The sequence below is a fragment of the Euprymna scolopes genome, chromosome 46, assembly GCF_053919585.1.
Source record: "Euprymna scolopes isolate OS-2025 chromosome 46, ASM5391958v1, whole genome shotgun sequence".
Taxonomy (NCBI): Eukaryota; Metazoa; Mollusca; class Cephalopoda; order Sepiida; family Sepiolidae; genus Euprymna; species Euprymna scolopes.
In genome coordinates, this window is record NC_136527.1 from 70,780,013 (window position 1) to 70,802,791 (window position 22,779).

A 22,779-nucleotide genomic window follows, 5' to 3' on the forward strand; every position below is an offset into this window, starting at 1 on the left:
CCCCTCTACAAAGAGACCTTAGACACTCGAGGATAGTGCCTACTAGACATTCAAGTTTTCTCCAGTAGCCATTCAAGTTCTCTCCAGTAGGCATTCAAGTGTGTCCACCTGTGGATTGCTAAATGTTGTGTATTTGAAAAAATTTGATCTACATGCATGAAAGTTTTTACTTCATTTTACTTAAGCAGAATTAAGATGCTGCATATAAAAATGATGGATGACATACCTCGCACATGTGAAGTCTTTTAGTCATATTTTTCAATATTATTTGGAAATTTCTTTTGAACATAGATTTTGCATTTTTGCATTAGGTTTATTAGTGGTGTCTGTTTTCATGTTTGCATATTTTCTTGATATTTGGTCTGTTTCTCCTTTTCAATATTATTTGGAAATTTCTTTTGAATATAGATTTTGCATTTTAATCAAATGAACAAACATTTTATTTTGTTTCTAATTGTAGAATTTTTTCGATCTTCATCCTTTGTTCCTGTAAATAAACAATAATTATTGATTAAAACATGATTAAATATTTTGCAATCATTATTTGATAAATATTGAAAATTTCATTAAAATTGATTAGTTTCCGGATTATTGGAGAATTTAAAAATGTATTGGCTATTCGGCATCTACTTTCATCAGATCTACCTTGTTGAATTCACAAATTTTTCTGTGAACCTCGGGAATTTTTCTGTGAACCTCGGGAATTTTTCTGTGAACCTCGGAAATTTTTCTGTGAACCTCGGAAATTTTTCTGTGAACCTCGGAAATTTTTCTGTGAACCTCGGAAATTTTTCTGTGGAACTCGCAAATCAGAACAGAATTACAACTGAGTTTTTCCCCAAGTAGTCTAACCACTGCGCCATGAGTCCTGGTAGCCTAATAATAACTTTCATAATTCATAACTCACTTCTAAAATTTCCGATTGAGTTTTTATTAATAAAAAGTGATATTCTTTATTATTATCACCTGATATCATCAACTTTAAGACGACTTTCAATTAGTAAAGTTATTGAACAAACTCTTTATTTGTCCTGCCACATGACTTTATGTTAATCTCATATAAACTTTAACTTTTTTTATGTGATTCCTCTTAGATTTGAGAAAAGTTGAATTCAAAAACTTTACCAGAAGTTCTAACTGAAGTTATTTCATCCATACGGATGGATTGTTCTCAGTGTGTTATCGATGTTAAATGTACAATTTTTATATTATCCTTTGGTATTTTTTTATTACATTTTCACCCCAAACAAGGCAGATTGCCACTTATGTAGGGGGCTACTATCAGGGACATAAGGATCAGGGGTACTATGTAGGGAGTTGGGCAGCAAGATGTTGGTTCGCGTTACACTTAAACTTCTGCATGTCAGTACAGTATGGGAAGCAGGGACCCGGAAGTGAATTCCAAAGTCTATCGGTTCTGGGGAAGAAACTACTGGAGTAGAAAGCTCTCTTACATCTAGGGATCTCTACTGTGAAGGGGTGGGATTTTGCTGCTTGTCAGGTTTGTCGGGGGCATTTAGGTCGAGGGGGTACAAGTGCTTGCAGTTTGTCAGAGCATTCACCGTTAAAAGTACTTGTAGAACAGGTAGAGGGATACAGCATTTCGTTGATAGGACAGAGGCTGAAGCTTAGGTGACAGTTCAGGACCTATTAGGTTGGCGACTCTTTTGAACCTTGTCTAGGAGTGAGAGATTAGTGGCAGATGTACCAGCCTAAAGATGACAACAATACTCCATACATGGGTGAATGGTGGCCTTATAGAGGTACAGCATACTTTCGAGCGTTAGTAGATTTCTAGCACGGTAGAGAGAACCTACCTTCTTCGCAGTGGTCCTGGCAATACTCTCAATGTAATTGTTCCAACTCATGTTTCCTGTGAACGTTAGGCCGAGGAGTTTAAAAGACGTACTCTCAGTATTATCACTTGTAGCAAGGATTGAACCTTCAACTTCAAGAAAACTATCAGTGAGTGCAGATTGTGCACCAACGCTTTAGTTGTGTTATGTCATATGAAAATAAGTTGCTTGTACAATCTTTACTTTATCCGATACTCAGAAAACAAAAATTAGCACATTATACTCAACCATGGATGATGGAATGGATACAATCTACTTAAAGAAAAAATTTGCCCATCCAAAAACAAAAAAAAAATATGTATTACAAATAACTGTCACCAAAGACAAAAAAGTTACTCTTTTGTATACCTGAACGATTTTTTTAAATTTTAATGCATTTTAAAGCGTTCATTTACTTCAAAACACAAATATCGTCGACTGTTAGATTAGAACATTAACAGACTATCCGACACTAAAAGGTTATCTGAGGAGTTTCAATAGCCGGTCAAAAATCGAAAATTATTAATTATGGAAGTAATCTAGATAAAAAATAGATTTTGTTACAATACTTGTGTTTTAAAATCGGCTACCCCCCCCAAAAAAATGATTGTATCAACAAATTCCAGCAAAAACCTAACAGCCAGCCATGGTTCTCCCCAGAATGTGCTGCTGCTATCATGCACAGAAATCACTTTTTCCATAACTACCAACGTAATAGATGCACTGAGACTAAAGCTGCTTTCAGGAACGCCAGCAACCACTGTAAAAGAGTAATAAAAAATGCAAGAGAGCTATATGCCCAGTCTGTTAAATCCAAAGTAGCTGATCAGCGGCTTGGTTTCCACCAGTTTTGGCAAAAGACAAATAGGATCCTGAATAGAGGTGTGCATTCTATCCCACCCATTATCAATGGACCAGAGGTCATCTCGTCAGCTTCAGACAAGGCCAAACTATTTGCTAAGAACTTTGCAGCTAATTCTACCCTATGTGACGAATGCCAGCAACTCCCCATATTTCCTCCTATAACACAGAACACGCTAGGTAACATACAAATATCTGTGCATGAGGTCGCCAAGCTAATCAAGAACCTTGATTCCAGTAAAGCAACTGGCCCTGACGGCATCCCAATTATAGTGTTAAAAAAGCTCCAACCAGAACTTTCTCCCATAATTATGAAACTGCTTACGCGTTGCCTTAAGGAGAAGTGCATTCCGTTTCCCTGGAAAACCTCATCAGTATGCCCTGTATTTAAGAATTCAGGTGATAAGTCATGTCCCTCTCAATACAGACCAATAAGTCTCCTGTGTGTTAGGAGTAAGTTGCTTGAATCCATATTAAATAGAGAAATAGTAAACCACCTCAGCAGAAACAATCTTCTTAGTGACACACAATATGGTTTCCATTCTGCAAGATCTACCACAGATGTACTAACGGTTATATCTTACAGGATTAGTGAATCTCTTGACAAAGGCTTCCTTTCTAGGGCAATTGTTCTTGACATATCAAAGGCCTTTGACAAGGTATGGCATAAGGGCCTACTTCCCAAGATTTTAGCTACGGTATAACTGGAAATGTTTTAGTGGTCGATGGATAAAAATCAGAGGCCTGCAGTATTAATGCTGGACTCCCTCAGGGGTCAATCCTAAGCCCAACTCTCTTCCTGATCTACATCAATGACCTCCCTAAACACATACTTAAATCATTCGTTGACATCTATGCTGATTACACAACCATCTACGGAAACACATCAAAGGCTGTAAATGACAAAGTTCTCTCTAATTCTCTCTCCTCTGATCTCGAGCACATGGTTCAGTGGAGGAAGTCGTGGCTGGTTACCTTTAATGCATCTAAAACCAAACTCCTATCTTTACATCATCAATGCTCTGATCCCCATCTGGCATGAACTGAAATGGATGGCTCTCGTCTAGGAGAAGCCCTGTGTTTTGCCAAGCTTCTGGGTTTGTCCTTTACTCCTGATCTGAAATGGAACATGTACATCAAGTCTGTTGCCAAGGTCGCTGGAAAGATGGTGGGATCCTTCTACCGCTCCAGAAGATATCTCACTACTGATGTAATTCTCTATCTATATAAAAGCCAAGTACGCCCAAGGATTGAATACTGCTGCCATATCTGGGCAGGAGCTGCTAAAAGCAGCCTATCCTGCCTTGACAGAGTACAAAATAGACTTTGTGGCTTCATGGGGGGTGCCCTTTTCTCTACCCTGCAACCTCTCTCCCACAGAAGAGACGTTGCGAGCCTATACTTGTTTTATCATTATTTCAATGGCAGGTGTTCGTCTGAACTCCAATCTTTGGTCCCCCCTCGCCAATCTTTCATGAAAAACACCCGTCTAGCTGAATCCACCGTGAAAAATTTCCCCCACTCTTTATCTGTGCCTAAATCAAAACGTGGATTCCATGAACAAAGCTTCTTTCTTAGAACTGCACGCCTGTGGAACTCTGTTCTGTCTGCCTGCTTCCCACCTGACTACAACTTGGATGTGTTCAAGTCCAACGTAAACCATTTCCTTATGAACCGCCCCCTCAAGTGAACACTTCATCAAATCTCCACACTAACGTACTGTACTTGCAATAACCCTTATCCCTGTGTCGCTTCCGGGCCTTGATGAGTGGTGGTGACCACCGTGTACAAAAAAACAAAAGAAAATCCTTCACGACTGAGACAATTTTTATTTTTGTACCTTTTCTCCGCGTTAAAAAACGACCCTGGTGTCTTACTCTGTCCCGTGGGGAGGCATAGTAAATAGGTACAATAGCATAGACTATCCCTGAGTGGCTTCCGGGCCTTGATGAGTGGTGACCACCGTGTAAAAAAAACAAAGAACAAAAGACGTATAATAAAAAATAGATTTTGTTAAAATACTTGAGGGAGATATAGTTTTAAAATCGGCTACCTCCCCCCAAAATGATTGTATTAACAAAATAACGAGATCTTGGAATGTTTAACTTACAAAAAATAATAAAGTTTCATTTAAATCAAATTTCATTGAGTGAAACATTAAATTACAATAACATAGACTATAAAGACTATAAAGTAAATTAGAAATTTAGTTCATGACAAAAATGCAATATAAGAATAAAATAAATTTTATTCAAAACTAGATGTATTTATTAGCGTTGTCCAAGTCATTTTTGCTTAGTTTTGTTTTTTAGACTGTCTGAGAACATTTGGCGCTTCTACAGAATTGGGACGAGACTTTCAAAAATCGTAATACTGAATTTCACAGGAAAACAACGGTATCTACGTATTCCTCGTATTTTAAAGATGATTATATAACAAAATTATGTAAATTGATAAGGTATAAAATTGTTTATTAAAGAAAATAAAAGAGAATTTGATGAAAACGACCGTGAAAGTTAAACAGGGGGTGAATTTCCCGTTCGAATTAAACAAAGATGGTGGACATTTTTCACCTGCTAACACAATGAAAGTTTTTTTGTTTAATTCAAACAAACATCTTTCTACTGACCTCCCTTCATAATGCCCCCGCTGTGTCTCCGGTAGTAGCCTCCTACTTCAAAGTGGCACTTGCCTTGTTTGGGGTGAAAATTGAATAAAAAAAAATCTTTTAATTCAGTAATATTCGGGTAATTTCGACTGGATAATTTGGAAACTACAATTGCAACTTATTAGAATTGAGAAAAAAATCAGTTGAAAACATTGTACTTTCATCTGAAAACTTCATTTATCGACTATGAAATTTTGTCCTAATAATGTAGAAGCACCGAAAATTTTAATATTACACAGTCTTTAAATTAGTAATCAAACTAAACTGCTATAAAACTATACGTAATTTCACTAAGAAAATCTTTATTTATGAAATTAGTGGATCGATTTGATAGTTTAAATACTTTTCGAATTTTGGACCGTGAAGAAGGAATTGATTTTATTCAATTAAAAAAATAAGAAAAAAAAGGAAATGCATTATGATGAATTTAATCGAGTAATAGAATTGTAATTTATTACTTTTTTGGTTTATGAGGAGTGTTAATGGGAAAATATAATGCGATAAAACTGTAGAAAAAAGATGTTAGACTGCTGTAAATTTGCTACACAAAGCGCAATTTTTTTATGTGGAGTTCACAACTTATCAAGTCCCAAGGGCCACTCGGGGATAAGGGTTATTGTGTGTACAGTAATCAATGGGATAGTGTAGTAATAGTATTGGAGAATTGATAAAGTGTCATTACTTAAGGGGGCGGTTCATCAGGAATTTGTTTGTGTTGGACTTGAAGACATCCAGGTTGAAGTCGGGAGGGAAACAGGCAAGCGGAACAGAGTTCCACAGGCGTACAATTCTTAGAAAGAAGCTTTGTTCATGGAATCTACATTTTGATTTAGGCATAGATAAGGAGTGGGGGAAATTATTGACGGTGGTTTCAGCTAGTCGGGTGTTTTTTGAAAAAGATTGGCGAGTGGGGACCAGAGAATGGAGCTCAGACGAGCACTTGCCATGGAAATAATGATAGAACAAAAATAGGCTCGCTACGTCTCTTCTGTGGGAGAGAGGTTGCAGGGAAGAGAAGAGGGCATCCCCACCAAGCCACGAAGTCTATTTTGTACTCTGTCAAGGCAGGATAGGCTGTTTTTTGTATAGTGGTATCTTAGAACATACAGTCACGTTTGTTTTTTTTGTATTTTGGGTATCATGCGCTAAAAAGGTTATTTAACAAAAGTTTGCAACAATGGTTATTGCGACCTATGGCGTAGGTAAGAAATAAACACTTTGTCGGTCGGGTAAAGTTAATATGGTCACAAGTCTTCTTGACATACAATGCTGGCCTGATCAAAAAATAAATAAATAAAACTCATTGCTCGTCTGCATAATCAGACTTTTATAATCAGCTCGGCCAATCAAATGGAGCAAACGTAACAGCTATCAACATAAAAAGAGTCTACACTTTCACAAATATTTCTTCTTGGTTTCATCCAGTAAGTGATATCAACCAATTCTTTTATGTAGAGCAATATTTTTCCCAATAGTATCACTCATGAGATTCCAAGATGGCTACCTTCAACGTGCTGTCATAAAAAACGTGTTTTCCCACTGTAAAAAAAAAACAAAAAAAAAAACAACCAACAAAACAAAAAAAAAAACTACTCGATCAAATTAAGTGCAATTTTTTTCCGGAGATCTTTAGTCCAAAACAGATACATGCAATATGATTTTTTTTTTTCGATATTTTCATTTTTTTTAATGTCTTCATGAAACTGTACAAGTATCGATTTTCTTAAAAAATCGGGTACTTGTACAGTTTAATCCAGACATTCAAAAATGAAAATATCGAGAAAAGGTTATATTGTATATACCCATTTTTGACTGAAGATCTCCGAAAAAAAAATTTCACCTTATTTTATCAAGTATTTCTTAAAATATTTTTTTTAGCGAAAAGCACGTTTTTATGAGAGTGCGTTGAAGTCAGCCATCATGAAATGTATTGAACACGCCACGGGGGAGATAACTTCAGTTAAAGCCCGACACCCCTCCCCATCTTTAATACTAGCTTTTCTTCCTAAACATCGAACCTTTTGCTCGGTATCATAACAAATTGTTTTTCCGCTATAAAAAAAAAAAAAATTTAAAAAATACTTGATGAAATGAAGTGAATTTTTTTTTTTTTTTTTTTTTTTTTTGAGAACTTCGTTCCATAACGGATACATACAATTCAAACTTTTTTCGATATTTTCATTTTTTTAATGTCTTCGTTAAACTGTACAAGTGCCGAAAACGGATTTATTTACCCTGAAACAACAGTTGTCATTTGATTTTTTAAATACATAAGAATTTTCCAAATATTAAAAACAACAAGATGTTTTCTTCGATAGTTTAAAGATTGCAATTTCCTTTCAAATTTCGAACGGTCACAAAGTAATTGACTTTTTTCCACCATCAACAAATTTAAAATGGCCAAGTACTTTACAAAAAAAAAAAAATGCATTGTGACTGATTTATTCTTGTGAAAATATAAGCAAATTTCTAGAAAAGATTTTAAAGCAAAAATTTCTTTAATTTTGTTAAAACCGAATTGAAGATAAACTTTAATATCAAAGAAAATATTTACAGATTTGAGACGCCATTCCATTTGCATTTCTGTATTCATTTGAAATAAAAAAAAATACTGTTAGAAACTCGTGACATAGGCTGACATATATTCGGTGGAGTTTTAACAGTATTTTGTATAGTTTTTTTTTATTATTAATTTTTACTCTTTTTCCCAAACTTACCGTGTTCAAGAGAGAGTCGGGCGCCATTTTTTATTTTGTAATACATCGGTAAACACTGTATGTTTTTCGAGCCGAAATAAATATGTTACATTAAATAAAAACACTAAAAAAATATCAAGTTAGGTTGAAAAGTAACTTATCTTGCGTTTGATAACATTTATTCGTTACATATTTATTTTTCCACAACTTTTCCGAATCTATGTGTATAGTAATACAAACCCCCCAAAATTTAAATACGAAAATAAAACTTCGCTAGTTATCTACGTAATTCGTTTAGAATTAAATTCTCAAAGTGATTAAATTAACTTTTAATTAACATTTTAAATATTTATGTTTATCTAATTCCAATTACTGGCATCTTTTCTTAAAAAATTCGTTTTTTCTTTCAAACCGAGTATAAAAAAGGGGTGCTAATGCAAATACACTTACTGATCCGCGCTATTTTTTAAATCGTATTTCCAAGTTGTATTAAAGTTTGGTACTCATGCAGAGAGTGATCCATGCTGAAATAATAACGTTATTATTTAAAACGCCGTTCTTAACATGAAGAGGGGAGGGTGACTGTTTTGCACCTATTTTGTACAATTGAATAATAAAAAAAAAACATATCATAAAACTTTAATTAAACGTGAAATACGATTTTTAAAAATAGCGCGGATCACTCTCTGCATTAGCACCTTAAAGTTTTATGATATGTCTTTTTGGTACTACTGCAGCGTCGCAGCGAGTGATCCGGACGTAAATAATAACGTTATTATTTAAAAAGCCGTTCTTAACATGGGGAGGAGGGGTGTTTTGTACCTTACAATTGAATTAAAAAAAAAAAAACATCATAAAACTTTAATTAAACTTGGAAATACGATTTTTAAAAATAGCGCGGATCACTCTCTGCATTAGCACCGTCTTTTTATTCACTTGCAATGTAAAAGTACAGAATAGGTACAAAACACTCATCATGTTAAGAATGGATTTTTAAATAATAACGTTATTATTTCAGCACGGATTAATAAGTGCACTAATACCAAAAAAAGATATCATTAGAAAATTAAAAAAAAAACATATTCACAAAAAGGTAAACTAATTCCAGTAACATTATACTTACTTTTATCCAACATTCTTTCGATTCGTGTCTGTGATGGAAACCTTCGTTGATTTTGTGCCGTGTTTTCGTTTGACATGTTAAGATCAGAAGTCGGCGCATGCGTCGTCTTCCCAAACTCACAGGAAATCTTTATTTTTATTTATTTATTCATTCATTTATTTATCCCCATTCATATTAAAAGTGGTAATATATTTTCTCCTCATTCAAACAATGTTTTCTTTTTATTGTTAAAAAAAATCATGACTAATTTGTTAACAATAAAACCTATTAAAAAAAAAAAAACACAATACATAGCAACAAAAATAAGAACAAACATTTGAAACCACAATAAATTAAAATAATTATTTTAATTTTCTGCGAACTTGCTTTTCCGGTAACCATCTTAAAACTCGGTTTCCACAGGTCAACCTCATCTCGTTTAAATTAACGCATCTTATGACTGTTTCTTTGTTGAAAGCAGATTGTTAAACAAAAAGTAAGTATTACTTGAAGTTAATAGGTTTGTGTTACTGTACACATAGATTCGAAAAAGTTGTCAAAAAAAATATATATAACAAATAAATATTATCAAAGGCAAGATAAGTTACTTTTCTACCTAACTGTATATATTTTTCGTGTTTTTATTTAATGTAACATGTTTATTCAGCTCGAAAAGCATAGTGTTTACCGATGTATTGGAAAATTCAAAATGGCGCCCGAGTCTCTCTTTAACACGATAAGTTCAGGAAAAGATGTTATAAATAATAAACTAGACAAAATACTGTTAGAAATTCGCTTACCGTGACATAAGTTGGCATATATTCGCGATTCGGTGTTTTTTAAATAGTATTTTGTCTAGTTTATTATTTGTAACACCTTTTCCCAAACTTACCGTGTTAAAGAGAGTGTCGGGCGCCATTTTGAATTTTCTAATATATCGGTAAACACTGCATGTTTTTCGAGCTGAATAAACATGTCACATTAAATAAAAACACAAAAAATGTATCCAGTTAGGTAGAAAAGTAACTTATCTTGCCTTTGATAATATTTATTTGTTATATATTTGTTTTTTTACAACTTTTTCGAATCTATGTGTACTGTAATACAAACCCTAGTTAATTGCTTTCTTGGAGTTCTTTTTTACAACAGGGCTGCGGCTGCGCTCAAACAATTATGTTTAACTTTGGTTTTAATATGAGAAATGAGTCACATTCCATGGCTGCTAAGTACGGGCAAAAATGGGCGGACAAAAAAAGGGGGACCTAGTTTTGAAAGCCGGTTTATCATAATTATTTGTAGGTTTCCGTCTGATTTTTGATTGTATTTGAAAGATTAAGAACTAAACTTTATTTCTAAAAGGGGGGGGGGATATTTGTACATGTGAAAACAATAAAGTTATGACAAATGTTTTCACGGCGAGCTACTCAATGCAGCTAAATTTTGAAGTTAAATAAATCCATTGTAAAAAATCCTTTAAAAATAAATGGGTTTGTATTACTGTACACATAGATGCGAAAAAGTTGTCAAAAAACAAATATATAACAAATAAATGTTATCAAAGGCAAGATAAGTTACTTTTCTACCAAACTGGATATGATTTTTTGTGTTTTTATTCAATGTAACATGTTTATTCAGCTCGAAAAACATGCAGTGTTTACCGATGTATTGGAAAATTCAAAATGGCGCCCGACTGTCTCTTTAACACGGTAAGTGTGGGAAAAGATGTTATAAATAATAAACTAGACTAAATACTATTAAAAAACAACCGAATATATGTCAACTTATGTCACAGTAACATATATTGAGCGAATTTCTAACAGTATTTTGTCTAGTTTATTATTTATAATACCTTTTCCCAAGCTTACCCTCTCCGAAAGAGAGTCGGGCGCCATTTTGAATTTTCCAATACATCGGTAAACACTGCATGTTTTTCGAGCTGAATAAACATGTTACACTGAATAAAAACACAAAAAATATATCCAGTAAGGTAGAAAAGTAATGTATCTTGCCTTTGATAACATTTATTTGTTATATATATATATATTTTGACAATTTTTTCGCATCTATGTGTACAGTAATACTCAAAATGCAACAAACTAAAATTTTGTATACACGAAATATACGAAGGCTCAAAATTTCAGACAGTCAAAAGACTGAACATGTCATGTAATTAAAAGGGAGGAAGGGATGTGATATTTTTTTTTCTTTTTTCCCAGACGTGCATCCATACATTTCAATTCTGAACGTTTGTATCAATTTTTCCATTTTTTTAATTTAATTATTTTTCTGTGTTCCTGTTTTTAAATTAATTTTTTTTTGTAATTATTGTTAAATATTATATAAAATAAAAATATGTTACGCCAAAAGTTTCACACTCTTGCAAGCAACGAAATTATTAAAATCTTGCATATAAAAATTATGCGAAACCTGTAATTAAAAAAAAAAATAGAAATATTTTTTGCAATTATAATTGTTTTCTTCTGAAAATATTAAATAAACAATGCTTAATTCAATAGTAATATCGGTAGCTCGAGTAATTCATTTTTCTTTGAGTTATATAGAATTCATTAATACGGACTTTAGGGGCTTTTGTCGTAATGTCCCTGTAAACATCATTTTATTTTATTTTTATTGTTACAAATTACGATGCTTTATTTATAGAAAAAAAAGCAAAAATAAAGTCTTGCGTTTTTTATTTAACCATAGCTTTAGTAAAGGTATTTATTGTTTAAACAAAATAATACATTTTTACAAAAATTTAAATAAAAATAATTCGTTCATTGTATTCCGCAATCATTATTTGATAAATACTGAAACTTTAATTAAAAGTAGATGATTTCCTGATTTTTAGTGATTTTTTTAAGTAAAGAGAGGGGTCAAAATATTTATACATTTTGAGCATCGTCATTCATTTTGCCCGTACCTAATGTCTGCATATAAGTGAAGAAAGGTAATATTTTAGAATTCTCTCCAATCTAGTATTTTTTTAAGCTGGCTTTTTTTTTTGGGGGGGGGTATTTATTTTTGTGATTGTCAGTTAAAACGATTTCGATATTGAAAACATAGCAAAACTAATTTATTAAGGTGCACTAACTCAAACTCTATCGATCAAAAATACATATATAAAAAAAAACGGCATGGAGATTGGTGTGATTCACTTTCAATACGCTCCCGCACCGCTCGCATTGGGTAAAGCATTAGGTGTGTCAGAAATTTCGTGAAAAATAGTGAACAATTCCACCCCGTATTTCCAAGCTTATAACTCCTCGAAAAATGTAATTCAAGCCCTAATTTTTTTTTTTCAATTAAAGGAGCAAGGACCAAGGTTTCATTAAAAAAAACAAAAGCAAACAACGTGTTTTTTTTATATAAGGTTTTCAACTTCGGACTTTACAGGAAAATTTCTAAAACACACTACTTTTTATTTTAAATTTGAATATAATTTTTATTGACCTTTTCTCTTCAATTTGTGATATATAACACTTTGGTGAGTAAATTAATTATTAACTTTTTAATAGACAGTTCAAAACGGGAGGCGTGAATTATTCGACCCCCTGTCTTTCCAAGCTTGTAACTACTCGAAAAATGTAATTCAAGCCCTAATTTTTTTTCAATTAAAGGAGCAAGGACTAAGGTTTCAGGAAAAAAAAGAAAAAGCAAACAACGTGGTTAAAAAACAAAAGGTTTTAAACTTCGAATTTTACAGCTAAATTTCTAAAAAACACTACCTTTCTTTGTTTCAAATTTGAATATATTATTTATTGATCTGTTCTCTTCAATTTGTGATATATAAAACTTTGATGAGTAAATTAATTATTTACTTTTTAATAGACACTTGAAAATGGGGGAGGGGCGTGAATTAAAAAAAACGTTTGTCTAAAATATTATATTCGGTTTATTGGAAAGAGCATAAAATTTCACATTGACCCTGAAAATATCGTAAAAGTAGAATCAATAGAAAAATTTTGATAGATTTTCAAAGTTTAAAAATTGAAACATTGAGTTCGTAAAATTATTTACTGTTTTTTTGTTTTTTTTTAAATATATATATTTCTATTACTTTTAAAACAACTGTAATAGTTTATTTTGGAAGTATACTCCATAAAGAAAATGAACAAACCACTTTAAGAGAAATTACGAGTTTTTTATATTTTAATCGCAGTTTCGTGTTAGGGGTGTCAAAAATTCCTACAAAAATTCTGATACACCTAGTAAAGCCTCACACACACACACACACACACTAAACGTATTATTGAGTGTTAAAGAAGATCCCAGTGTTCATAGAAAATATTACTATTTTTAACAAAGTATGTTATTAACTGCCAATGTTATCGTGTTTATTCAATACTAATGGACTGTAGCAGAATTAGGGACACTCACTTCAACCAGTTTTAATTTTCTTTCTCTTATAATAAGCTTTACTCTTTATTGCGTATTGGGCTTTTTTTTTAACAATTCAGTTGGGATTAAATTTTCTATATATAAATACTGTTATTTATATTAGTTTGAAGTTTACCATAGCGTATATCAGGTAAACACTACATCCCTTTGTTTTGATATATATATATACTAGCATGGGTGTTTGAAGGTGTATGTTGAGCAAAATAAATAAATAAATAAAATAATAATAAACAGTCAATTTTTTTAAAATTTGACCCCTATTATGACCCCTTAACCTTTATTGTTTTGGCCTCAAATCAAGTTATTAAATTAGATCCATGTCCAAGAAACCTATACCTAAAATTTCAAGTTTTTAGACCCAAAATTGTCGGAGGAGTTTGGTAGAGTTCTCAAAGATCAAATCATTGAACTTTGACCTCTTAATAGCCAAATTTCTAGCCAAAAACCGATCACAAAGTGTGGTTGGATGTGTATGTTGTACAAGAAAAAATAAGTGGTAGTAGGAAGGTAGGCTTGAACCCGTACCGCGAAGGAGGAAAAGAACGGGGAAAAAACCTGAAGTCTTTGTTGTTACAACCACCGCCAAACCTGAAGTGAATTATGTTAACATTTAGGCTAGACAATCGAAAAGAGAGGATGAGTTTCAAAAATATCGGAAAAAAGCGACCCCCCTGTAGAAAAGTGCCCAGTTGAAGATGAAGATATTAATGTTTTTAGCCAATTTTTTTATATTTATCGTATGAAAGGTCGAACTTTAAAACGATACTGATCTTGGTAAAATCCGTCGCCTGTGTCGAAAGTTTTAGGCAGACATGCATACATACATTTATATATTGGTACCTAAAAATGTTCGATCCCAACCGATGAAAAAGCTTGCCCTATCTCTGAATACCCTTTATGTAAAATTAAAAATGTCTAGACCAGAAATTGTCCGAGTAATTTGGTAGAGACCGCAGAGGTTAATTTTTTTTAATTTTGACCCTTATTATGACCCCAGACCATTTATTGTTTTGGGCCCAAATCAAGTCATTAAGTTAGATCCATGTCCAAGGAACCTATATCTAAATTTCAAGTATTTAGACCCAAAATTGTCGGAGGAGTTTGGTAAAGTTCTCAAAAGTCAAATCGTTGAATTTTGAGCCCTCAACAGTCAAATTTATTGGCCAAAAACGGGTCACAAAAATTTTCTTAAATCTCAGTACCCTGTATATCAGATATCGAGTATGTAGACTTAAAAGTGACAAAGTTATTGCGCAAGGAAATTTACACACACACACACAGACCCGTTCACTTTATATATATATATATATATATATATATATATATATAGAGAGAGAGAGAGAGATGTATCCTTTTAACATTTAAGGGTTGTCTCTACTTTTCAAATATTGAGTTAGGCATGGACAATATTAACTTTTCTCTCTCTAAATTATCAACTTAGCAATCTCATAGTTTATATTTATTAGGTTGTTTCATTGGGTTTCTGGATTTCAAGGCAAAAATTCATCTAGAAAGTCTCATGGAGTGTCCAGCCTCATGTAGTTACCTGACGTAGCATCACCAGAAGGTAAACAATTGATACTATTAGTCACTACATATTTATGCCTAATTTTTACTTCAACATTATCACATACCTATTCTAAAGTTTTTGTATTTTCTTTTTATCATCAGAATCTAGCACAAACAGTAATCTGCTGTACTGAAGTATCCAGCTAAGTGTTATTATTTAACCTTTTTTGTACCAATGTTCCTTAAATGGAACATAGTTTTCAACATACTACAGAAATTGTAATTTTTCTATAAATATAACTATAAGAATAATTTATAAAAGTTTTCATAAATCTGGAGTAAAATGAAGCTACTTTAATAGAAATAACTTATAAAAATTGAATTTAAAGCAAAATTACAATTTCTATAGTATGTTGAAAACTATGTTCCATTTAAGGAACATTGGTACAAAAAATGTTAAGGTAACATGATTACGAGAAGGCGCACAATTTCTTATGAGTCAACGTATAGTTGCTTTAAATGAACATTATTTGCATTCGCAGTGTGTGTTTCTAAATGTTTTTGGTCCTGGATATGACCTTAAACTATATCCAGTGGTGAGGCTTCAGCTTGTGGGCTTTGGGGAGTGTGGAGCCACCCTTAAATTACCATTGCTCTCAGGTCCACTCTGACACGGAGTGGTAGTACCTGTTAGGGTCCCAACTATGGGTTAAATAGAAACAGACTTGAAAACAACAAATATATTCTATTAAAAATGTTTTCTTCAAAATCTTTGGATTCGGCATTAAATAACCTGAAAAGGGTTGATATGCCGTAAAACAAAAACAACCAACCAACTAAATGTTTGCAATTTATTGAATAGGTTATGTTGACAATTTTTTCAGCTGGTTTTATCTGTTTTTCCCAGAGGGGTATTTTTGCAAGAAACAACTTATAAAATAAAACTGTTTACTAAAAATTAAATCGAAATTTATTACAAACTTAATAGCACAATAATTTCATATGTAAATAAACTACAACTAACTCTAAACTAAAGAGTGTAGCAAGAACTTAGGGTTCGAAAAAATCTCTCTACAAACATCAGGAAAATAACAGGAAAATGAAATTTTAAAAAAGAACTCCAAAGAAAAAGCAGGCAGAATTTTTATACATGGATTAATTTTTTTATTTTTTTATTCAATCTTCACCCCAAACAACGCAAGTGCTACTTTGAAGTAGGAGCTACTATCGGGGACAATTTGTGAGGGGGAGGATTATGAAGCGAGATGAGTAGAAATATGTTTGTTCACATTACGCTTGTCAAAACTTGAGGTCTCCTCGAGACGAGAGCCATTCATTTCAACTGATGCCAGATGGGGATCAGAACGTTGATGTAAAGAGAGAAGCTTGGTTTTAGATGCATTAAAAGTAACCAGCCACTCCTTTCCCCATTGTACCACGTGCTCAAGATGAGAGGAGAGAGAATTGGAGAGAACTCGGTTGTTTACTGACTTAGATGTGCTACCATAGATGGTAGTGTCATCAGCATAAATGTCTACAAATGATGTAAGGATGTGATTTCTTGCCAGATTGTCTTCACAAATTTCAGTAAAGGAACCTAAGATAATCGAAAGTAGTTTCTAATAGTTTTAATCATTTTATATTTTCATTCACTTAGTGTAAAAAGATTAAAAAAAAAAACACACCCATTCTAGGGGAAAAACTAGTGTTTTCAGCTAGACAAGTGTAGAGAATTGAATCAGCAGTGAGATATCTACTGGATCGATAGAAGGATCCCACCATTTTTCCAGTGGCCTTGGCAACAGATTTGATGTACCTGTTCCATTTAAGATCAGAAGTAAAGGCCAAGCCCAGAAGCTTGTCAAAACTTGAGGTATCCTCAAGACGAGAGTCATTCATTTCAACTGATGCCAGATGGGGATCAGAACGTAGTTTCTAATAGTTTTAATCATTTTATATTTTCATTCACTTAGTGTAAAAAATTAAAAAAAAACAAACCACACCCATTCTAGGGGAAAAACTTGATTCCATGATGTGTTACCTCTATATCCAAGAACTGTCCATTTAAGGGTCGCTTCACTGCCATTTTTCTCCCAGGAATTGTGATAACTATTTATTTAAATATTTTTGTCCGATTTACTAATCTTTTCTTTTATTCATTTGCTTTCATGTATGTCTGTCATAAATTCTTGTTTGTTGTACAGATTGACATTGCTAGACGTTTGATGGTCTTTCAAGTTGCATATCTTTGTTATGAAGAGATGTCCAAGGAATCACCAGAACACAATGAGTTTATCCTAGGAATAAGGAGACCTGTAATAGTGTTACAGAGTGGTGTCAGGGGAATCATTGGAACACAATGAGACAATCGCAGGAATAAAGTGACATGTATTCATGGTGCCTGGAATGCGTCAATATTACGTCACTTGGCCAGGAAAGCTAACCGATATTAAAATGGGTTAGACAAAAACCAGCAAAAGTACAGTAAACAAACCTGGCGAAAATAAGGTAATCAGGTCAATCGACATGCAAACTCTGACCCAGAGAGTTTGCAAAACAATAAACAAAACTGACGGGAAAAAGGTCATCAGGTCAATCATCATCTTGTTTTGCAATAATAATCTGTTCCTCATAAACTAAAAAATTGTTACTCTTACACTATTCTCAAAACCAACCAGGAGCTCTTTTTAGCATCCTATTCTAGTCAAGCTTCTTATTTAGGTAATTATATTTACATCCTTTATACTTTTTTAAAAATTTTCTTCCTTTGAAGATTGTAACGTTGTGTATAGGGCAGCCAACATTACCCTGCTTATTATCAAATCCAACCGACAGCTCTTTTTAGTATCTTCATTGTTCCCTTAAGTGCATTTGTCTGGATCTCTTTTGCACTTGGTTCACAAGAAATATTAGTTATGTAGAACTTCAGGTTCTTCTTTATATGCCCTGTGTTCATTTTCTTTCTTTGAAGCCACCTATAATAACTTGTATGATTGATATCTACCTAAGATTCCAGTTTCTTTTCATATCATACATGAGACCTTGGTGTTTGGTCTGTTTCTCCTTTTCAGCTCTGTTCAGACCTCCATCATTAGGGACACTCACTTCAACCAAGGTTGCCACTCTCTCTGACTTATTCCATATAACTATGTAAGGTTTCAGAAACTTTTTTTTTTCTTCTTCCTTTGAAGATTGTAATGCTGGGTATGAGGCAGCCAAACCAGCTGTCAACATTGCACTATCCTCAAAACCAACCGAGAGCTCTTTTTAGTATCCTATTCTAGTCAAGCAATTATATTTACATCGTTTATACTTTTTTAAAAATTTTCTTCCTTTGAAGATTTTACTTCATTTTGCTCAAGCTGAATAAAAAATGGTGGACGACACCCCTCGCACATGTGAAGTCTTTCAGTCATATTTTTCAATATTATTTTGAAATTTCTTTTAGATTTTGCATGTTTGCATTAGGTTTATTAGTGGTGTCTGTTTTCATGTTTGCATATGGGTTTTTGGTTACAAGTGTCTGTTTACATACGATTTTATACACGTGTCTGTTTGAAGCAATGCTGGGTATGGGGCAGCCAAACCAGCTGCCAACATTGCCCCGGTTTTTTATTGAAACCAACCGAGAGCTCTTTTTAGTATCCTCGCTGTTCCCTTAAGTGCAACTGTCTGAATCTCTTTTGCACTTGGTTCACCAGGAATATTAGTTAGGTAGGACTTCAGGTTCTTCTTCATAAGCTCTGTGGCACTTATGATAACTGGTATGATTGATATCCACTTATGATAACTGGTATGATTGATTCCAGTTTCTTTTCATATCATACATGAGACCTGGGTATTTGTTTCTCCCTTTCAGCTCTGTTCAGACCGCCATCATTAGGAACACTCACTTCAATCAAGGTTGCAACTCTCTCTGACTTATTCCATATAACTGTCAGGTTTCACAGCGGCATTTTCAAGGTAGGTGGCTGTAGGGATTAAATGGTCGTAATGAATGGCATATAAGTCATTTCCAACTGTTCTTTCATGTCGATGTTCCCAATTGGATGTTTAATTTTTTTTCAGAATGCTTATGCATGTGTAGTTTTAAATGATGTTTTTGGAAAAACGCACAATCACACACTTGACAAACATGAGGTTTTTCTCCAGTGTGTGTGCGGACGTGTGTTTCTAAATGATGTTTTTGAGAAAATGAGGACTTGCACACTTCACAAGAATAGGGTTTTTCTCCAGTGTGTGTTCGCATATGAACTATTAAATGGTGTTTTTGGGTAAATGATTTTCCACACACTTGACAATCAAAAGGTTTTTCACCTGTGTGCGTTCGCATGTGTTCGTTAAATTTGAACTTTGATGAAAACGATAAAGAACACACTTCACACCAGAATTTTTTTTCACCAATACGTTTCCGCGTGTGAACTTTTAAAGCAGATCTCTCTAAGAACGATGAACCACATAGTTTTCTATGCTTTTGTAAATAATGTTTTGTTGAAAATGATGAGCCACACTCGACACAAGTACAAGGTTTCTCGATAAAGTGTGCCCGCTTGTGCATTTTAAAATCTTGTTTTCTGGAAAATTCTAAGCTACATACGTCACATGCATAAGGTTTTTCACCAGTGTGTGTTCGCATGTGTTGCACCAAAGTATCTTTTCTCGAAAAAGTCAGGCCACACACATCACATCTATAAGGTTTTATTTCAGCATGTGTTTGCACATGGTTATTTAATTGAGTAATTTGCGCAAATGCTGAATCGCAAACATTACAAGAATAAGGCTTCTCACCAGTATGTGTTCGCATATGCACATTTACAGCCGATTTTGTTGAAAATGCTTTACCACACACTTCACAATCAAAAGGTTTTTCACCAGTATGTGTTCGCATGTGGACTTTTTTATGATCTGTTTGTGAAAATGCTTTGCCACACACTTCACAAGAATAAGTCTTTTTACTGGTGTGGATGCGCAAGTGGACTTTTAATCTGGGGATTGATGAAAAAGCTGATTCACATACTTCACACACACAAGTTTTTTCATCAATGTCTGTTTGCCTGTTTGCATTAGGTTTATTAGTGGTGTCTGTTTTCATGTTTGCATATGAGCTTTTTTACAAGTGTCTGTTTACATAAGATTTTATACTGTATTATGTTTTTTTACAAGTGTCTTTTTACATAAGATTTTATACTGTATTATGTTTTTTTACAAGTGTCTGTTTACATAAGATTTTATACTGGTGTTTGTTTGTGTGTTTTCATAGGGGTTTTGTGCAAGTGGATATTTAATTTGAAAATGCTAAACCACATTACCTTTTCACATATGACCTTTGAATGAAAATGTTTCTAACAATGATTAACCACTAACAATCTTGCACAACAATCTAACATACTTTTCTATGTTTTTGTAAAACATGTTTTGTTGAAAATTAGCAGCTACACCTGACACAAGGATAAGAATCCTCAGTTGTTTGCTTTATTTTACTTCAGTCAAAGTTCTCAGAAATCAAGGGGCCCACCACCTGGGGCTAACACTTGAACTCATAGATATTTGAATGTTCCATTTAAGTTCTTTATTTCTCAAACACTGAGTTAGTAAAGAAATTGAGAACATAATATTCCTCTCCCTAATTAACCATTTTCATACGTTGTAGTATATCTTTCATTTTGGTCTCTTGGTCTTACTGGATTCCAGGACAAGAATTTATCTAGTCTGGTAGAATATCCAGCTTCGTGCTATTACCTGTGGTAACATCCCTTGGAGAATGTGCACCATTCTTCGTAAAAGCAAATATGGGTTAGCAATAATGAGGATATCTTATTTGGGCAGCGAATACTATGTGATTTTGAATATTTGGTCAGGGTTTTCTTCTTTGGGAAAAGTATCCTCATGCCAGATTGTTCTGACAAACACCTGTACAGAGAGACTTTGGACACTCGAGGATAGTGCCTACTAGACATTCAAGTTTTCTCCAGTAGCCATTCGAGTTCTCTCCAGTAGGTATTCAATGTGTCCACCTATGGATTGCTAAATCTTGTGTATTTGAAAAAAATTGATCTACATGCATGAAAGTTTTTACTTCATTTTACTTAAGCAGAATTAAGATGCTGCATATAAAAATGATGGATGAAACACCTCGCACATGTGAAGTCTTTCAGTCATATTTTTCAATATTATTTTGAAATTTCTTTTGAACATTTTGATCAAATGAACAAACATTTTATTTTGTTTCTAATTGTAGAATTTTTTCGATCTTCATCCTTTGTTCCTGTAAATAAACAATAATTATTGCTTAAAACATGATTATATATTTTGTAATCATTATTTGATAAATATTGAAAATTTCATTAAAATTGATTAGTTTCCGGATTTTTGGAGAATTTTAAAATAAAGGGAGAGCTCAAATCAGATCTACCTTGTTGAATTCAAAAATTTTTCTGTGAACCTCGGGAATTTTTCTGTGAACCTCGGGAATTTTTCTGTGAACCTCGGAAATTTTTCTGTGGAACTCGCAAATCAGAACAGAATTACAACTGAGTTTTTCCCCAATAGTCTATTTATCTAGTCTGGTAGAATATCCAGCTTCGTGCTATTACCTGTGGTAACATCCCTTGGAGAATGTGCACCATTCTTCGTAAAAGCAAATATGGGTTAGCAATAATGAGGATATCTTATTTGGGCAGCGAATACTATGTGATTTTGAATATTTGGTCAGGGTTTTCTTCTATGGGAAAAGTATCCTCATGTTAAGGAATAGAGAGAAAGAGAGAGAGAGAGAGAGAGAGAGAGGGGGGGTGAGAGTCGAATTATAGTGTAGACACGTTGACCGGAAGTAAAAGATCAGCAGATTTGATTGCATGTGAGTCATGTGATCAGGTTAGCTGAATCGTTGAGATTTGATTTGGACTCAGAAGACAACAGACAGCTTCCCGTTGTCTCCTCCTCTTCACTAGGGGGTGACGAACGCTGACGTGTGTAGAAGAACCCACACAGGCCGATTTAACTTTCCACCTTCTGCAGGACATCTGGGAAGAGTGAAATAAACTATAGAGCTAATTCCCTGTCTTGGAGTGATTGAATCTTCATCCAAAAACAGGTATCAAGTCTCCCTCCAAGACAAGAAATTCCAGATGGTCCAACATCAAAGAAGCAGAGGTAGATTCTGAAAATACATGTCACTCACACACGATTCCCTTTATGATACAACATAAATATATAATATAACACGTCATCTCTTCTAATCTATTATTAGAGATGACACAACAAACACTCACAACCCTTTATTATAGAGCAACACCGTAACACTCATGCCAGATTGTTCTGACAAACCCTTGTACAAAGAGACCTTGGACACTCGAGGATAGTGCCTAGTGAAGTCTTTCAGTCATATTTTTCAATATTATTTTGAAATTTCTTTTGAACATAGATTTTGCATGAGGTTTATTAGTGGTGTCTGTTTTCATGTTTGCATATGGGTTTTTGGTTCCAAGTGTCTGTTTACATACGATTTTATACACGTGTCTGTTTCCATAAAATTTTTTCACCAGTGTGTGTTTGTATTATGTTTTTTTTACCAGTGTCTGTTTGCATGTTTTCATAAGGGTTTGTGCAGGTGGATATTTAATTTTAATATTTGTTTGAAAAAGCTAAACCACGACACACCTCACACGTGAAGTCTTTCAGTCAGATTTTTTCAATATTATTTTGAAA

The 22,779-nt window shown here is 33.6% G+C and overlaps 1 protein-coding gene across 1 annotated transcript; it reads right to left on the reverse strand.

Annotated features, from left to right (window-relative positions):
• Positions 1–16,213: 16,213 nt before the first annotated feature.
• On the reverse strand, positions 16,214–21,258 carry LOC145271009 (uncharacterized). The gene has a single exon (XM_080126574.1). It carries the CDS (start codon positions 20,162–20,164, stop codon positions 19,100–19,102), a length of 1,065 nt encoding a protein of 354 aa, XP_079982700.1. The 5' UTR covers positions 20,165–21,258; the 3' UTR covers positions 16,214–19,099.
• Positions 21,259–22,779: the final 1,521 nt, after the last annotated feature.

What these genes read in the sequence shown, in the direction of transcription:
- LOC145271009 (XM_080126574.1), bottom strand. Translation starts at nt 20,164, where the DNA reads ATGAAAACAGACACCACTAATAAACCTAATGCAAACAGGCAAACAGAC.